Source organism: Phoenix dactylifera, chromosome 11, assembly GCF_051530095.1.
Source record: "Phoenix dactylifera cultivar Ajwa chromosome 11, Ajwa_hap1_PhDact_Kaust_v1.1, whole genome shotgun sequence".
NCBI classification, from domain to species: domain Eukaryota; kingdom Viridiplantae; phylum Streptophyta; class Magnoliopsida; order Arecales; family Arecaceae; genus Phoenix; species Phoenix dactylifera.
The window spans coordinates 5,755,541-5,773,663 of NC_143200.1; the positions used below are offsets into that span (position 1 = coordinate 5,755,541).

Sequence of the window (18,123 nt, forward strand, 5' to 3'; positions counted from 1 at the left end):
GGTGAGGCTTTATCGGAGCGGGGAGGTTGGGACTCGGGAGAGAAAAGTTGGTGGGTCAGCACGTCGTGATCGGCAGCCAAAGGATCGGTGGACTACGTGGTTTACACGCTAAAAGTGGGTAGTTGGAGCGTGACTTGAGACTTGAGAGTTGTGGAAAGCCAACGACGGACAAATTCCATCATGACGATAGAGTTCTTAATACCCCACTTGACGTACGCTTGCCACCACATGCACATAAAGAAGCATCACTCTAGAGATAGAACAAGTGAAAGAAAAATAACCATGGCCTAGTTTGGAAGCAAAATATGCATTTCAGAAATAAATTATTACGTACTATCTTCAATAAGTACAGCAAATATCGGGATAGGAAGAGATAGATAGGGACAATACGAACCTAATATTTGGAATAAGTGTTTATTCTATGATAATCATTACCTGCTAACGAACTACAGCTAAAATATGATGAATTTTAGAAAGACAAGTATGAGCTCAGGATTTTAATTACTTTTTCCTAATAAATGGATAATTCAATCTTTCACTAACAATGGGGTTAAAGCCATTTCCTTGGTATCTAAGCAACCACCTATCCCCACTTATCCCCAGTTGTTAATGATGGCTGGTTCCACCCTGTATTGGGGGTCATCCCAGAGATAACATGGGATATATAGCACCCTTAGGGTGCTATCCCACTTCCGAGCTAGATCTAGAGGTATTGAAACTATATTTTCGCAAGTTATTTCTATGTTTTGTCCGGTTGTAATTTTTGAAATCCTCTGACCGATCGAGTCTTTTTATTCATGAAGAAGAAGGAGACAAGCATAAACCAGACATGTATGCTAGAAATAGCTATAACAATTTTTTTCAGAAGAGTTATACTTAGTACAAATAGGTCTGACAGTATAACTATTTCTTAACTACGCTTTTCGTTCAAAGGTTGATATTTAGCTGATATAAGGCCCACTCAATGCGTAATTTCCAAAACAAAAAATTGTCATGACGAAATACAGTGCCCAATCCTCTTCTAATTATTTAATTTTCTGGTGTTGTTGGGTCCCTGTCAACCTCAAAATGCATGCAAATTCTTAGATGATTGTATGATTAAACTCACCCCAAGGTTACTAGGATATTGGCATGATTTTTTTTTTGTTTAAAAATATACAATTTAGTTTATTGAATTTAACAAAGGTCAAATATTTTCATCAGATTGCCAGTTCTTTTCTAATCTAAGGAATCACACCTGCATTGGATGATTAAATTTGAAGCCCTTGTATCGATACTTATAAAACATAGACACATCAAAATAATAAATTATATTATGAACTGCATGCCCGAGCATGGCCGTGCATGCCACCAATTATCGAGATGTATTATTGCGGGTTGCATTCATCAAGCGTCCGTCTCAATGATTGGCCTATAGGAATAGGCCTAAGCGTGTAATTCGTCTCATGCATGGCCATACTGGTGCGTGCAGTGTAGGATATCATTTTTCCATCAAAACACGCGCGCACACGCTTAAAGATAGAATTTTTCAAGATCAATAGTTGATCACGAAACCTAAAATTAATCTTGTAGGGGTTGGCACGCCCTTGGATTTGCTTTCAACGCCACGGGAGAAGTCTTCGCCGCGCATTGGTTGGTAAGAGTCTACTGGACGTTCTCCGATGGCATCCTGCTCGAGCCACTTAGCCTCCAAGGGTCAAAAGAGAGCAAAATAATGAATTCCGATTGGTCATAGGACGCCTCGACTGTAGCTTTCAAAGTTCCTCCCATTTGTGAATTAATGAATTCCTCGTCTTTGAACGCTTGCAAGCGTTGGTGCTTGGAAGCTCAGGTAGCTAGAATTCAAGCATGAACATGTTGGAGACCTTATCAATTGGGCCACCATAGAAAGGTTGGTCATTCATCACATGGTTTCATTCTCTGATGACTATCCAAATTCCACAAAGTTTTAACAACCCAGAATTAATGAGAAAATTGAGTGGTTCACCCTCTCACCAGTACAAGGATTCTTGCATTGTATTGTACTCATCAGCTATATGGTTGGCCACAATCTCTCGAACACACTAATTAGGGTGGAGGGCTGCACAAATAGGAGAGCCAAGGAAAGTTTTCTCTCACTGTCCATAACATACAACGCTCCCCAAAATTATAGTTATGATTAGATGATATAAAGCTACAGTATTCTAAATTTTCATTCATGCATGTTTTATTGACGATCTAGTTTGGACCTGCAATATACATGATATATTTTGCGATCGGAGGTAAATGATGTACCGCTACATTCTGAAGAAACACTTCAAAGTGCAGCCTTTCAATGTTTCAAGGAGTTTTTTGTTATCTTCTAAATCACAATCATCAAATAATACATAAAGCTTAGGCAGAGGAGTACATGCATGCATTGCTATAAGGAGGGGATAAGCATGCATCATGGTTTGCAGGACTTTTCATACAATCCGATATGCACTCGATGTTTCTCCATTCACAATGCAGTAAGTGTTGGCTAACTCGTCGCTTGTTCCACAAAATACATTAGGAGCATCACTAGAAGGCTATGCCTAATGGCAAGCATGGATGTGTACTCCATTAATTATTTCGTACATCCATCAAGTTGTGGAGGTGTGCCTTTGGATAAGATGGGCAGTACAGATAGCTCAAGATTTTTTTAGCATGTTTAGTGATTGATCATGAGACTACAAAGTTGGGAAGAGAACAAAAGCAAGGACGAGACATGAGATATGCATGGACGGCAGAAGCATATGACTTGCTGGATCACACGTAACAAATAGTTTTACAAATTATCTAGTTATGATCATCTTCTCGTATAAAATCACAAAGGCCCAGGTTCCAAAATATTCGTTCAACTCTGAAGTCTTTAATCTTCATAGTCTATCTATCACATATTTTTAAGTGTTTGGCTGTTTCTCAGAAGACCCTCGGATGCAGCTTGGACCACGTAGCTGGACTGCTGGAGAGAGAGACGAGCCAAGACAAGAAACACTCCCCATGACCTCTCACAACCATCTAAGGCCATATTAAACAACTATTTGATGCCAAAATAAATAGATCAGCAATGAAAATAACTAGGTGGTTAATGTGTGCCTAGATCTAACATTAATGTTTGTCTTTGCCTTCATGAACTTTTTTTGTAACTTCAGAAATCATCAAATATAGTTAAAAAATGTGACCTTATCATATGTAACTAAAAAGCCATCATATATTATGAAAATTTGGTAAGGCTAACCATGCATCAAATAGATAACAAATGAGAATTAATACTTTATATCTGCAACAACCCCAGGTCTAGAAAGTCGAGTTAAAAATTATTAATTGCAGTCCTTGATCCTACATCCAAGACCTCCTTAATATATACTTGATGTGAGAATAAATAAATGCATGGGCTGCTCTTCTATTTTTTTTTTTGGTCAAATTGGGCTGCTCTTCACACCCTCTCCCGTCAAATCCAGGCATGCCCCTCTATGGAAAGGGTCTAATCAAAAATACCATAATTTTGGCTCATGGTATTTGTTATTGGACATTTGGACCCTTAGGCTGCTGAGAGTGCTAGGTCTTCATGGGTAGCATTACAAGGAGACCCGCCGTGCTCTTTGCTAGAATTTTTTTGGCCCAAAAATCTTTTCAAAATCTCAGCCCAGAGTTAACCTGAGCTCGAGCCCAGCCCATATGACTTATCTATACAGCCTATATAGGGTGAAAGCCTGAGTCCAACACCCAAATTAGGCTGATTTACCGAAATTTCTTGGCTCGATTTGAATTAGCCCAATAGGCCCGGCCAAAACGACTCTGGCAGATCCTTGAACAATGAATGTTGAATGACCTTTTTAGAATTTAGCACTAAACCACAATTAATATTGCAAAGATAAGAGATGCCACGCTACCCTTTGTCATGATGTTTTTTTTTTACTAACGCTAGACGCATCCGATATAACCAGAGCTGTATTATATGTTCTTCGTATACCAGCATTTGAGCAGTGCAACTGGCTATATAAATTGCATATAAATTTATAAGGAAAAAATTAATTAAATATAGCATAAAAAAGAGGAAGAAAAAAGAATAATTGATAGATTTTAATTGTTCTACCAATTTTTGGCTCTACAATTTTTTTTCTTGAAATTAAAAGTCAGAATATGAGATTAATTGAATCCAATAGGGGAGAAAGGGATAGAGAATAATCGCCGAACTTGAGACTTAGCTAAGATGTTCGTGCTTAAACAAGGACTAAGGCTGCTCCAGTCAAGCCCTGAACCCCCACCTAGGTTGACTACGCGGCCTGGGCGACGCCCTAAAGATCATGTAAAGCCTATAAGTTTAACAAAATTTCCAAAAGCATCAAAATAACTAAATTAATCATAGAATTTAACCATAATGGTCTAACTAAATAAATCCATCATTAGAAGAGTTTGCTCAATTACAAGATTCAAATATTTATCCAGTATCAGAAAATCAACTAACTAATAACTCCGACACTCGAACTCCATATCTAACCCATCTGAGACTAAGCATCCTGCAACTCCAAAGGGAAAAAGAAATAGATGGTGTGACATTTACGGTCTAGAAAGAATCCATACACTCACCAATATGGTAAGGTAAATTTAAAATAGAGATTAGCTATAAAACCATATCAAAGTGTAGGTAAAATCATAATACTTCATACCAATTAATCAACATAGCTCAAATAAATCCATATAAATATACACACATAGATGTACATCATCAATCATACAACTCATTCAAGAAATATGTCAGATTCAACATTCTAAAACTTTTGTTCAATAGTTGTTTCATATATGTAATCTTCCGTTATGAACTGGATTTCCAATCAACAATTATTTTTTTGATTTGGACTATCCATAGTCGCATTTCGGTCCATGATTGACAAACCATAATTTCATACTCTGGGCTGTTGTGGCAAACCATAATATCCGTACTTTGGCCTATGGTGGTAAGCTCTAATATTCATGCTTCAGTCCATAGTGGCAAACCAAGATACCTGCGCTTCAGCCCACAATGGTAAAATAATGTGCTATGATTTGGCCTGTGATTGGCAACCCATAACGAGTCTAATCCAAATTCCTTCATTCATTAATCAAATTAAAAAATTTCATCCATACTAATTTTATATTATATTTCTTGCCAAATTCTAAAAGAATCGGTATCATATTCCAAACAACCAACAACATATTTCAAGCAATCGTAATCACCGATATTTGATACATCATTACAACAAAAAAATTATATTTTTATATTCATTAAGAAATCAATCAGCAATCATGGGGCGTACGATGCAAAACCCAAAATCATTAACACATGTTACAGAATACATATTACCCATATAAGTAATTGTGTATAGGAATTTTTACCTCTATCGAAGATAAATACAAACATAAAATATACCAACCCACACATCGACCTACAAAGTAGGGTGCGGAGTACACACAACACCTTCTTGCCAAGATGGCTGCTCTTCTACAGAATCAACTCAGAACATCAAAGCCATAAAAGGGGTAATCGACAGCCTAGTATCCTTTATTAAGTTAGTAGGGTCTGCTACTAATTCTCCTAAATCTCTTCACTCAACCCCTTGAATCAACTAGAGAGGGAAGGAAGAGAGGAGATAGAAAGAGAGAGAAGAGAGAGGAAACGAGGGGCACTCTCTTTCTCAAAAGAGAGGAAGAGAAAGGGGACTTCTAGGGATGGTGGCAGCCAAAGGAGCCCACAACAAGAGGTGGGGATCTCAATGACGATAGATGCATTTGCCATAGTTCCAGTATTACGGCAAACCCGTGTCAGGAAGGGAAAAAGAGACTTTTAGGTGTGGTGGCAACCGTGACAACGGCCAAATATCAGCCACTCTTAGCAATGGTGGTTGGTCCGGTGAGATAAAAGAAACAAAAATAGGGGAGACCCTGTTCATAACAAATACAGTGACTTGCCATCCTAAATACGAGTGATGGCAATAGTCGAAGAACCAAAAAAAGAAGAAAAAAACAAGATCTAGACAATATCTTGACTTTAGAGAGATCTCATGGCTGGATCAACCGAAAATCTCCAAGAAATCCTCCCCAAAAGAGCTTGGTTCACTACTCGAATTAAGGGATCTTCGAAGATGGATGCTAAAGAGGAAGTATAGGGTTGCTTTTATAGACAAATTAAAGAGAGGGTTTAGAGAAGGAAAGCATAGCTCTTGAGTCATCCATCCGACGAGATTGGGGAAGAAGATGGACTCCTACCAAGAGTCTGCTTCCCTTAGTGAACTGCATGAGGATTTTTTTTTCTATCTCTTCCACCTTGCATTCAAGGCACATGTGGGTTCACCTACTTCATGCCAGGTCATCGTATTCTCTCCCCTTTAAAATTATTGTTCTTGAGATTAACATAGCTAAGGTTTGAAAGTTTGAAGATACTCAATCCTTATCTCAATCCTCGAGCTCTTAAGTAAACTCCCTTCTATCCATGATTTGAATTAAATCCTCTCCATTACAACATGCTATGAATCAAAATTGATTTGTCCTAATCAGCTTCATAGTGACTTAACTCACTATACTTGTGCTATGCAATTTTGACCTAAATCCACAAAAATTTGTCAAACCCCACATATTATCGCTTGGGACATAAATTGTCGATCAAAAGTAAACCTTATGGATTACTTCAGCTACAAACTCTAGCGACCTTAACCTTAGGTTTTAATACTGCTTCTATCATGTTCCTAGCAATCATAAATTTAAGCACTGATACAACTTTTATAATTCTCCGAATTTATTATTTAGCTCACCCACATGACACACCGCATAAATCTTAGAGCGGTGCCCTAAAGATCATGCAAGACTTATAAGTTGAACAAAGTTTCCATGCACCAAAATAATTATATTCAAAAATTTTATATTCAAAAATTTCTCCTTCCAATTCTGTTTATAATTGCGAGGTTAACAACTAAGACCGTAGTGGGAATGCAACTGAACTTATAGATATTTTATTAGATGATCTTTGTGTATAATTTTGATATATATATATATATATATATATTTGCTGAAAAATTATATATATATAATAAATTACTTATAAAAAAATATATTTATAGAAGATCTCTTTTTTTCTTATTGTTGCCTTTCCCCAAGTCAAATCTTTCTCGGTATATTATTTTTATTTTGTGATGAAATACTTTCAACAGGTGACATATATTTCATATATCCTAGACTGTATATTAACAATTATTTTTCTGAATTAACAATGAGATGGGAATCTTATATGGACGGCTGAGATTGTTTATTAAGAAACCCAAAATGGGACGGCACGAAACGGGCTTACCAAACGAAAGGAAGGCTCCAAAGGAGGTGATCATGGTGGCCCACCTGATTGGACTGTGGGGATGGGGACGTTTTGTTTCTAAAATTCTGGGGTACATATAGAGACAAGATGATGATCTCTGCCTAGGAGTTTGTGATCGGACGTGCACGCATGGATGTTTACAAGGGGAGGAAAATGTAATAGGTGATATTATCGCTATTCTTTTCTCATGTATCACCCTCAACTTCAGTGAACGCATTTATTGAAATATTAACAAAATATGATCTCTAATATTCATTCTTGGATGTATAACTAGGTATCTAAATACTTGGACTATTAGCATTCAAATATTTCTAAACTAGTTCATGATGTTTAAATTGATATTTCTGCAATTCTTTTTCTTCTAATGGTATATCAAATTTAAAATTCAGAGCAAGCAAGACCATCCTGAAGCTACCAACTTAGTGAAGTCTCATTAGTTGGAGCCCAGCATCAAGGTGATTCATGGGACCCAAAATTTATTAATTAGCTTCTCAAGTTTTTAATTTACAAATCAAAGGATACTTCTATGGTGCAAATAATTCTATCCAAATAGAAGAATTAGAGGAAACGAATTTTCACATTCTAGATGTCATCAACGATTTTAAAATTTTAAGACCCTGGATATGGGCCTAAGATAATAAAGTAAATGCTGGCATCTCCAATTGATCAATTGGTTTGTCATGAATATTGACATGCAACAACTTGATACCACTCCTCTTTAGATAAAAAAAAAGAAGAAGAGTATGCTTAGTTATTGGTCACCATCTTAATTAATTGTAATCTACATAAGACATGATGGCCCACACGAGATCAAATGCATGTAGCCATCGTTGTGATAAAGTATTAATTTTTGCTTAATCTTCCCTCTAAGGGGACCCTTGTTTAAATTTTAATATTCTTGGACCTAGTCCACCCACAAACCTAGTAGAAGATAATATAAAAAACAGTTTTTTCACAAATATCCTTCTAAAAATTCAAATTTGTATGAATATCCTTCTAAAATTTATATTTATTTCTATACTCTCATAAAATACTGTTTTTGCATAAATGTCTCTTATATAACGGTTCTTCTAACACCGTTAATAAAAACCATATTTATTTTAATTATAATAAAATAAAATTTTGCAATTATTTTTTTGTCCTTCATCGCGATTTTGCATATCTACTCATTAAGAATATTTTAGTTATTTCAATTTGAAATTGTTGATGTTTTAACGGGGTTAGATGTGGTGTGGGTATATATGCAAAAATAAGGATAAAAAAAGATAGAATAGCAAAAATAAATATTTTAAGAAGATATATATATGTAAATATTAATATTGAAAGTGTATTTATGTAAAATTTGATATATAAGAGGATATTCATAAAATCTCTCTCTCTCTCTCTCTCTCTCACTCTCTCTCTATATATATATATATATATATATATATATATAAATAAAGGGGCCAAATATAAATAAGGTGATCGGAGCATAAAGTAATGTTGGTGTCAATTTCAAGTTACCTCTTTTTTGTTCCTTATCTACACGGCTTGCACCTGATTCCCCTCTCCCACATTTTACTTCGTAAAGGTCAAAGCTCCTGACGGAAGGAGTGGCATCATCGGTGCCACATGGCACTAGCTTGCAAGCACTTGTGCCGTCTCCCAAGACGAGTACTTCCATGTAACATTATTGCACCCTGCGAATCATATCACGTTCGCACTCCTGATTTCCTACCATCTTCGAGCGTCGAAGGTAAGAACCCTCCCTGTGTCCGTCCTCTTCCCTCGTTCCCTGGAGGTTCTTTTCTGGGTGATTTCTTGCTTAATTCTAATCATGTTGCCTATCTTCAGTCTAAAAATCCTTCATTTCTACGTCTGTTTTTGTTAATCCGTGCGTATTTGTTCTTTGATGAATGACTTTGGTGGTGTTTCAGTCACTGAAAAAATCAAAAGGTAAGTTGTATACTTTTTAAAGGAAACAAAGTTGATCTAAACGTATGTAACTTCTAGGGGGCAGAGGGCTTTTTTTTTTTCTAGAGAAATAGGGAGTGAAGTTTAAAAATTTTGATGGCATGCATGCAAGGGCTCTATTCTTTCTTTGTTTGTTTTTTTTTTCTTTGGTATGTGAGAGAAAGAGCTTAATTTTTCTCAGAATATCTATTATTCTATGTTTAATGTTGAGTTTTTGAATCTTGTTTTGTCCAATGAGATTTGATGGGCTTGAATAGTTTTTCCCCACGAAGAGATAAATGAAGCAATGGATTTAGTCCATGCTACTCATGTTATCGGATCATTTGCCTGTTGATTTTATGTTTTTAATAAGAGGTTGGCATGTCTGTTAAGTATTCCAATATATTTGTGGGCGCATGATGATTAACAAACCAAAGCAATCTTCTGATTCCCCAATCAAAGGTTTTCCCCTCCTTCAGCTAAGATGGTGAATAGAAGAAAAATTACAACTTTATAGTTAATTCGTTCTAGGAAAAATGAAGGCATACATTAATTTATGTAACCTCGTTGTCGATGATATATAGAACCTGTTTTAGAAACCATTTTCTTGTTTGTGCCTACTTAGTTGTGTTTTTCTGAAGTCTACTGAGTTATTTGGTTCTTTTCGAAGAGTCCAGCGAGCTCTTTGTTAAAACCATATGAACTTCTTCTACTTCCCTTTTTTGATTGGAGGGAGAGAGAGAGAGAGAGAGAGAGAGAGAGAGAGAGAGCATATGATTGCAACTTTCAATGCAAATCATGTCTTTGAATACAAGAACTTTTAATTAAATGAGATTTTCTCTGAGTGAAGTGGTAAGCTTAATTCATCTTAGAAAATTTGTTAGACCTTGATTTTGTACATGAATCAGAACAAAAATTTAGGATACAAATTGACATCTTTTCCTTGAATCACTTGCCAGAGCATATTTTTTTCATATCAAGTTGGTCTTACTATAGTGTTTCAATCAATTTGATGAAGTTGATGGCTCCTGAGGAAAAAAGGAGTAGTATATATTTTCCTTATTTCTTTAACACACCACTCAGTTACAATTATCAAATTGATGCTTAGTGCCTTCACTTTTTATGGTGAAATTCCATGATGAATAACATTTGATTAGTTTTAGTAGGTCTGCTTGTTATTTTAAAGAGTGGGAAACCGATAAAAAGTTTTCTTGACTTTCTTACACGATAAAAGAATTGTATAAAAACAAATTTTAGTTACTAAATAACATCTTCTATCAAACTTATGGGGACCAATCTAGAAGTATATAGTTTCCACCATCTTAATGTTTAATACAGATACCTTCAAACATATTTAGGTAAATAAGTATACCTGTTGAGGACTCATCTGTGTTGTAAATTCTATTTGACTGGATGCATCTAGTCCCTTCGGTTAGCTTCCTTTATCTCGTTCTTTATCTAACACACGAAAAAAAGGGAAAAATCATCATTTTGTTTTAATGGCTTTACATGTCTAAGGAATTAAAATACTGCCTCCAAGATGTGATTAATAGTATCTATTTTTTGTACCTTTAATTAAATTTTGTAGTAATAATTTTACAGTGATTTTCTACCTAAATGCATTTGTGTTTAACTTTGGAGATTAACCGCTTTTTTTACTGAAAAAGTTATATAAAGATTAAATTATCTGTTCTCCTTTAATGCGTACTAGCAGCATGGCTTTTAATTTCAACTAGCTGGGATAGCTTTGTGAATTCTGAAGTGGCCTAAGCAAAACAGTTACTTAGTAATAAGAGTTAAGAAAAAAGTGCTCTTGACTAGCAAGTTGCTCCATAAATAAGAAAAGCAGCAGTTCATATATTTAGTGTTATGGTTAAGTAAACGTTCTGTTGAATCTAGATGCCATTTTTTAAAAGATGTAGTTTCCAAGCCAGTGCATTTGCTTTCATGGTATCTCTAATATTAGTGAAACTCATATTATCTAGATTAGTTAGTAGCTAAATTTTCTACTAGCATTTGCTGATATACTTTTTCTCACTCTCAGACAGAATGTTTCATAGTCAGTTGTGGCTGCTGTCATTAATTACCCTCTTGCCGGCTGTAGCTCTGCATGCCTCACAAACTTTAAAGATAGGTGATCGCTCATTAAAAACTGCCATCTTCCACTCCCCTCCAATTATTTTAAGACCAGGCTCTGTGGCAAACAAGATCTATTTCAATATCCCATTCCCAAAAGGTCACATTGCTCTGAAGAGTTTTGATGCTGAAGTGGTTGATGAGAATGGCATCTCAGTCCCCCTTCATGAGACTTACCTTCATCATTGGGTTGTGGAAAGATTTTACAGTGACAAGGAACACAAAATTCCTGGTGAGCTCAGTTCTGTGGATGTTAATCTTAAAAAGTTTATTTTGGCTAGAAATGCTGGAATTTGCAAACGAACGCTAGGACAATACTTTGGCCTCGGCTCAGAGACACGTAGAACCTCCACATGGGTTCCTGACCCTTACGGTATAGAAGTGGGAAACCTTAAAGACATTCCCAAAGGATACAAGGAGATGTGGCTGCTGAATGTCCATGCCATCGACACAAGAGGTGTGGAGGACCGGGTGGGGTGCACAGAATGCAGGTGCAATCTATACAATGTGACTAAGGATGAACACGGTCGGCCTCTGAGAAAAGATTATACTGGAGGTTTGTATTGTTGCTACGATGAGACACAATGTCGAGTTCGGGAAGGCTTTGGAGGTATAATTAGGAAGCTCTATCTAAAGTACACAGTGACATGGGTTGACTGGCATGATAGCATTATACCTGTCAAGATCTATATTTTCGATGTCACTGATACAGGGGAGGTTATGGATGGTCCCTATGAAGGAATTGCTGCCAATTTGAGTTGCAAGGTATGCATGCATGCAACTCCATCATACATCAATTATTTGATTATAACAGTTGAAAAGAATGATGTCAGTCAGGCAAACTCATTGGAGAACAACTTTTAATATTTTGTTTCTGTTATTTATAGTCACTTTGGACATTAGCTGGTAATTGTCTTTTTTGAGGGAAAGAGTTAGGTATATGAAAACGATAGTGACAATACAACAGCCCCTCAACAACCAGAAAACAAGAAGGCTAGGTTTAGTCTACAGTTTTAACTTGCTAAATAACTCCACAATTTGTTTCTTTGCCTTACACTTGGCAAAATAGAACCAATTCTTTAGCCACCTTTCAGCTCTTTGAATTATGGTCAATCTTGTTTGCTTTGTCCCCCTGAAGACCCTCACATTCCTCTTCTTCCAAACACCACATATAACTCTGGCTGCTACCAGATCCACCCTTTGTGCATTAGCTAGTAATTGTCATACATGTGTTCAGCATGTCTTTTGCAAGATGGAACCATTTTGTATTAATTATGTTTTTTAGAAGCCAACAAGGGCTGACTAGATAAAGCAACTCAGGTGTTACACTTGGCACTAATACACAACTAACAGACAACTTTTTATGGTTCTATTCTCCATATTGTATAAGATTCTTCTTTTCGGAGTAGTCATGTTTCGAAAATCCTAGTTTCACTTTAGGAACTTATGGAGAGAAATCGCTGCTTTTCTGGGCAATTTTTTTCTTGTGTTTTGGACTTGTGTAGGTAGAATATGAAGTCAAGGCATGTGGTCTGGAAGGAAAGGCTAATGGTAAGTGTCTTGATACTAAGAAGGCGAGATTGGTCATTCCTAATGGAGGTGACATTATCTATGGTGTTGCCCATCAGCACTCAGGAGGAGTAGGATCTTCTCTATATGGTCAGGTAATGTATATCTGATTGATAGCTCATGATTGATTTTTTCGATAGGCACTTCATCTGATGACAAAAGTTGAGGGGAAAAAATAGTTTTCTTGCATTATGATGACATTTGGATTATCATGTTATATCATGTCCATATTCACTGCACAATTCATTGAAAAACTACAAGGATACATATTTCAAAAAATGGGTATAAATGAATGATCATAATTAGTTTAAGATACTTGTAATAAAATTGAACCAGCGTATAATATTTTGTAGTCATCTGAAAATTGGTGCTTAACCTCTGTGTCTGAGAGGAGTTTTTTCTTCCATCAGATGTGCTGAATCCTTCAACTATCTTTCTGCAGTTATAACTGTTATGTGGTACCCAGTGGGGTGAATTATTCCAAAAATCATCAACATGTTCTAAAAATATTAATATTCTGACAGCATCTTTCCAACATTACAAGGAATTCAACTGTGTTAATGGTTATAGAGCAATAAATTGTTTATTATTAACCGGTGAGTTTTACTTAGCAGTTCATTCAAATTTTCTATACTCTGTTTACATGGAATTCTAGCTTTGTCATTCCATTTCTTTTCTATGGAACACATCTGAGCGGAATGTCTTCTTGCCTGCCCCTTCATCTCGAAAGAATGACGATGAGAATAATGGGTTTTGGAGGATTGCCCTCGTGTCATTTCAGTTAAATAGCATTTGTGCCGCTTCTCCACTCTTTGTTTAACATATAGGTAGACAACAATGAGCTTCAAATAGCAACAAGTGAGATCAACCTGATTTCTACCATTTTATGATTAAACTGCTGTTTGATTAGTTTAAAATAATTATATATTTGCTTCTTGTGATAAATCTTATTTGATGCATCATCTTACTTTGGATCGCCAAACCTCCCTTTTACTTTTCAAAAAGATGTATCTTCTTAGCCCATATTTTCTAATCAGCACTCGCAGGCTCATTAATTAATTGTGGAAGGAAATTATGTCTGAAATGAAAGAGGACAAAGTGGAGTATGTCTGGCAAAGAAATGCTGTAAACCAGCTAAAATAGAGAATAGAAAGATCCATCATGAAATTATTGATCTAATTTATCATGCATGGCTATAGTGTCCATTCCAAGAGTGTAATGTGACGAACCTTTAACTGATAAGGAACAAATAGAATTCCATCACAAAATGATATTTATCGTTCTTGTTTAGTACATTAGTTATAGATTAATTTTATTTCATCGGTATATGGAGATGGTAGTTATAGATTATGATTCCTGAAGAAATTAAATAGTAATTAAATATTTCAGCTGAATCTTACATTATTTAAGATAAACATAATATTGATGTTATTATAAGAATACAGTAATGATTCCAGCGTTTTCAGTAGTTGAAAATCAATTCTGACATATAAACTTATGTTAAATCACAAATCCTAATATGTAACCATAAAAAATTCATTCAAATGAATAGCTAGTCATACTAGATTTCTCTAGAGGAGCTTCTGTTGAGCTGTGAAGACTGAAACAAATTGAAAGGATGAACAAGTTAGAAAGGATTAAAAATATATCATTTTCTTATCCTCTGTTCTTCTTATGTTGAGGTGCGATGTTAAATTCTGTTTGACATCATAGATTAGCTTCACCTGCTAACTAGTTGATTACCTTTCTTTCTGGTGCAACATGAATGGATTAGGATGGACGGGTCTTGTGCACTTCCATTCCAGTTTATGGAGATGGGAGAGAAGCCGGGAATGAGGCTGGTTACATTATTGGGATGTCCACCTGCTATCCTGAGGCAGGCTCTGTCAGGGTTGCAGATGGCGAGGTTCTAACTCTGGAATCCAATTACAGCAGAACCCAAATGCATACTGGAGTTATGGGGCTCTTCTATATATTAGTAGCTGAACCACAACCACAGCCAAAGACCTTGCATGACCATAGCTTTCCAATCTCACGTAAGACCTCTCTTATTGTTTTTGCTGATGCACTTAATCTGTGGAGTTTCAGTAGTTTAGACAACAATTGCAATTGTACTAACAATTACAACAAACTATACCTTTGTTTGGATGCAGGGGGTTTTGAGTTGTTGAAGTATACTTGGGCATGCGTTCTTGCTGGTGCGATTTTAGCTGTCATCATCGGGGTCAGTTATTGTTGGGTCAGTTATTGTCGAAAACACGATGGAGATGAAGGTTATCAAACCTTGGTGAACAATTAGGACTGCATCCATTACCCAATAAAAAAGAGAAGAAAAACAGGACTATACCGTATTGTACCTATCTCAGCCTTGTAGCAGTCTTCTCTCCTTCATCTGAATGTCCAGTGGCTTTTGAATTTGGTGGTGTGGTGTGGTTGCTAAGAGAAAATGGCTTTTTTTTTTTCCCTGCTAAAACGTATTATTCATATAGATCTAGTATGGATATATCTAAAAAAGTCAAAATACAGTATATTTCGGAGCGCACTAGGCAGCTCACTCTCTCCAACCCAAATAGTGTCTCTAGAATGGTTGGCCATGTATGTGGCCGCCCAGTCCGCAGCTCCGTTAGCATTTTTGTAGACATGTATGGCCTGAAAAGCCATCCCATCACAGATCAAAGCTCGAATGTTCCGAATCAGAGGGTGGCATACATCCGCACCGCCAACCATTCGTTGGACCCATCCAATGATCGTAGCATCTGGTTTGTCTTCTAGTATAAATAAGTAGATTGTAATATGAAGGAGAACTTTTCGACCATCTGGTATGAAGGAGAACAATTTCTAGTATAATTGTTATTAAAGAGTGGGTAGTTACCATACCATTTTGTTTGTCTTCTAGTATAAATAAATAGATTATAATATGAAGGAGAACTTTTCAACCTAACACCGAAATTAGTTATCTTTAAATTATCTGTACTTTATCTTTAAATTTCTTTTCTTAACTTATCAATGGGACTCTAATTTATCTGTATGAGTAGTGGTAGAATATTTTGATCGTAGCTATGGCTACACCTTGTCCTACTGCATCCTTCTTTTTTCAAATAGATGGTGTAATGATAAAAAAACTCCTTAAAGGTCAAGGCACCTTGACCCATACTACTTTTATCATCGTCCTTTAATCACCCTATTTCCAACTAACCCAAGGCTGATGGCATGCATCATATTTACCACAACTTAGCTACTAGCTTGTGCTCCCATCTTAATAGCGAAGAGGGAAAATAAGTTTTTGGCACACCCAGCGGCACATTGCTGCATAGCTATCACTATATTACTGGAGAGGAAGATGGATGTTTTCTAGATGATGGCAACCCATATGCCAGTTGATCTTCTGCATAAAGTGGCCATGCAACTCCAATTATACCTGGAAGAGAGTCGGCATAGCCTGTTGGAGATGTTCTCATGCCAAATGGTTGTTGTCTTAAAGCCACTTGTAGAGTGAAATAGGATAGCTCTAGAGCTGATGACAAAACAAGATGAGAGGCTTGATTTTGTTATCGAAGATCAGAGCTGCCAGCTACAACATGCTGTGATGCAAACTATAGTAAATATTACCATTCAAACCATTGGATCGACCTATCAATTTTCAGAATGCCAAGATCCTCAAGAAACTTGATTATCTAATGTTGGTGAGTCAAGAAAATAAGGTCGAAGGTTATTTGATGGAGCCCTTTGAGTTCTCAAACTAAGGTAAAAAAATTGTGCCTATTTATAAGAGATTATGTCAGACGGAGCAAGGAATGCGTACTTCAATCAATGAAGCCAACCACCCCTTAATGGATGGGAGCAAAGTCGCAGCCCCAACTATGGTACCAAATACTTTTTTCCCCGAGGACTAGGAGCCAACCATATCAAAGGAAATCACTTTGTTCCCACTTAGATGATGTGTGCATTGAAGCCATATGCCTAGGGGCATTATTAATTCGAAAATTCTTGGAGATTCTATAGAAGGTAGGAGATTTATGCATCTTATAGCTTGCCGCATTTGGTTAGCCAGGAATGGTTGTGTGTTTGAAAATAGGATATAATTGCCTAGATACTCTTATGAAAGGGTAATACAAGCTTCTAAAAGAATGCATACTATGATCACCAAGGATTCCTTGGTAGCTAGGGACACTTGGGATTCCATTGGAGCAGATGTTGTGCACTCTCAAATAATCTACATCTTATGAGAGCTCCCATCCACTAGCTTCCTCAAGATTAACTTTAATTGCAGTGTCTTAGATGACGATAGAAAGGTAGAGCATGTTTTGTGATCAAAGGACCGAATTCTGGTTTTATGGCTACTAAGGGTTGCCATTTGTATGACACCACCCTATTAGTAGTTGATTTAAGAGGAGTAGGGGAAGTGGCATTTGGCATCTTGAGTACCCATTCTTCTTGACATTTGGAGATTTTTCTCCTACTTCGCATCCTTCGAGGTTACCCATGTGTACCAAGAGGTGAACAATGCTATAGACTGAGTGGCATCATGTGGCAAATGACATCGAAGAGATTAGCTAGGAGAGCATCTGAATAGTTCCCACTCAACCTCATGATATTTTACTTTCTGATTCTTCTAAATATATGCGTACTAGGCATATATGATCCACCCCTCTAACCCCCTCAAAAAAATCCTAGTATGCCAATGAACATAATTGTGTTTACCAAGCTTCTCTACTATGCTCAGATCAACCATCACTATTTCACTTTTCCCTCAACAATGGAGCACCACTTTACAAGAGATTGCTTTTCCTTCATTTATATCCCTTACTATCTCCCTTATATTCTTTTAGAGGAGTCTGGGCTCTCAAGGGCATGTTTGGATGCTTTGTGATGTGGCAGAAAATAAGCCTGATAACATGGCATGACCAGATTTGTCCAAGTCTAGACTGGCATGGCACTCTCCTTCATATTATAATCTACTTATTTATAAGCCAAGTCTACCACAATCAATCCAAGAGCAGAGACAAACTGACCAGTAGAAACCGACCACCGAAATCACGTGCCAACCAACGTACAGTCTCGTAGCTCAGACTGATAGATGCTTCACTCAGCATCCATCACAAACCAACTTGAGCCCTTTTGCCTCAGGCGACGACTCTACG

The 18,123-nt window shown here is 36.6% G+C and overlaps 1 protein-coding gene across 2 annotated transcripts; it reads left to right on the forward strand.

The window, feature by feature from the left end:
* The first annotated feature begins 8,924 nt into the window (after positions 1-8,924).
* LOC103720742 (stress up-regulated Nod 19 protein) lies at positions 8,925-15,397 on the forward strand. 2 transcript variants are annotated; one of them, XM_008810592.6, is made up of 5 exons: positions 8,925-9,080; positions 11,322-12,178; positions 12,919-13,077; positions 14,757-15,018; positions 15,136-15,397. In XM_008810592.6, exons 1-5 carry the CDS (start codon positions 8,957-8,959, stop codon positions 15,279-15,281), a joined length of 1,548 nt encoding a protein of 515 aa, XP_008808814.3. In that variant the 5' UTR covers positions 8,925-8,956; the 3' UTR covers positions 15,282-15,397. The 2 variants fall into 2 exon arrangements, with proteins under 2 accessions (XP_008808814.3, XP_008808813.4); XM_008810591.6 differs by lacking the exon at positions 8,925-9,080 and adding an exon at positions 9,169-9,280.
* The last annotated feature ends 2,726 nt before the right edge of the window (positions 15,398-18,123 follow it).

What these genes read in the sequence shown, in the direction of transcription:
- LOC103720742 (XM_008810592.6), top strand. Translation starts at nt 8,957, where the DNA reads ATGGCACTAGCTTGCAAGCACTTGTGCCGTCTCCCAAGACGAGTACTT. An exon ending in CTGCCAATTTGAGTTGCAAG is followed by an intron (nt 12,179 to 12,918) that starts GTATGCATGCAT and finishes GGACTTGTGTAG; the next exon opens with GTAGAATATGAAGTCAAGGC. An exon ending in CCATAGCTTTCCAATCTCAC is followed by an intron (nt 15,019 to 15,135) that starts GTAAGACCTCTC and finishes GTTTGGATGCAG; the next exon opens with GGGGTTTTGAGTTGTTGAAG.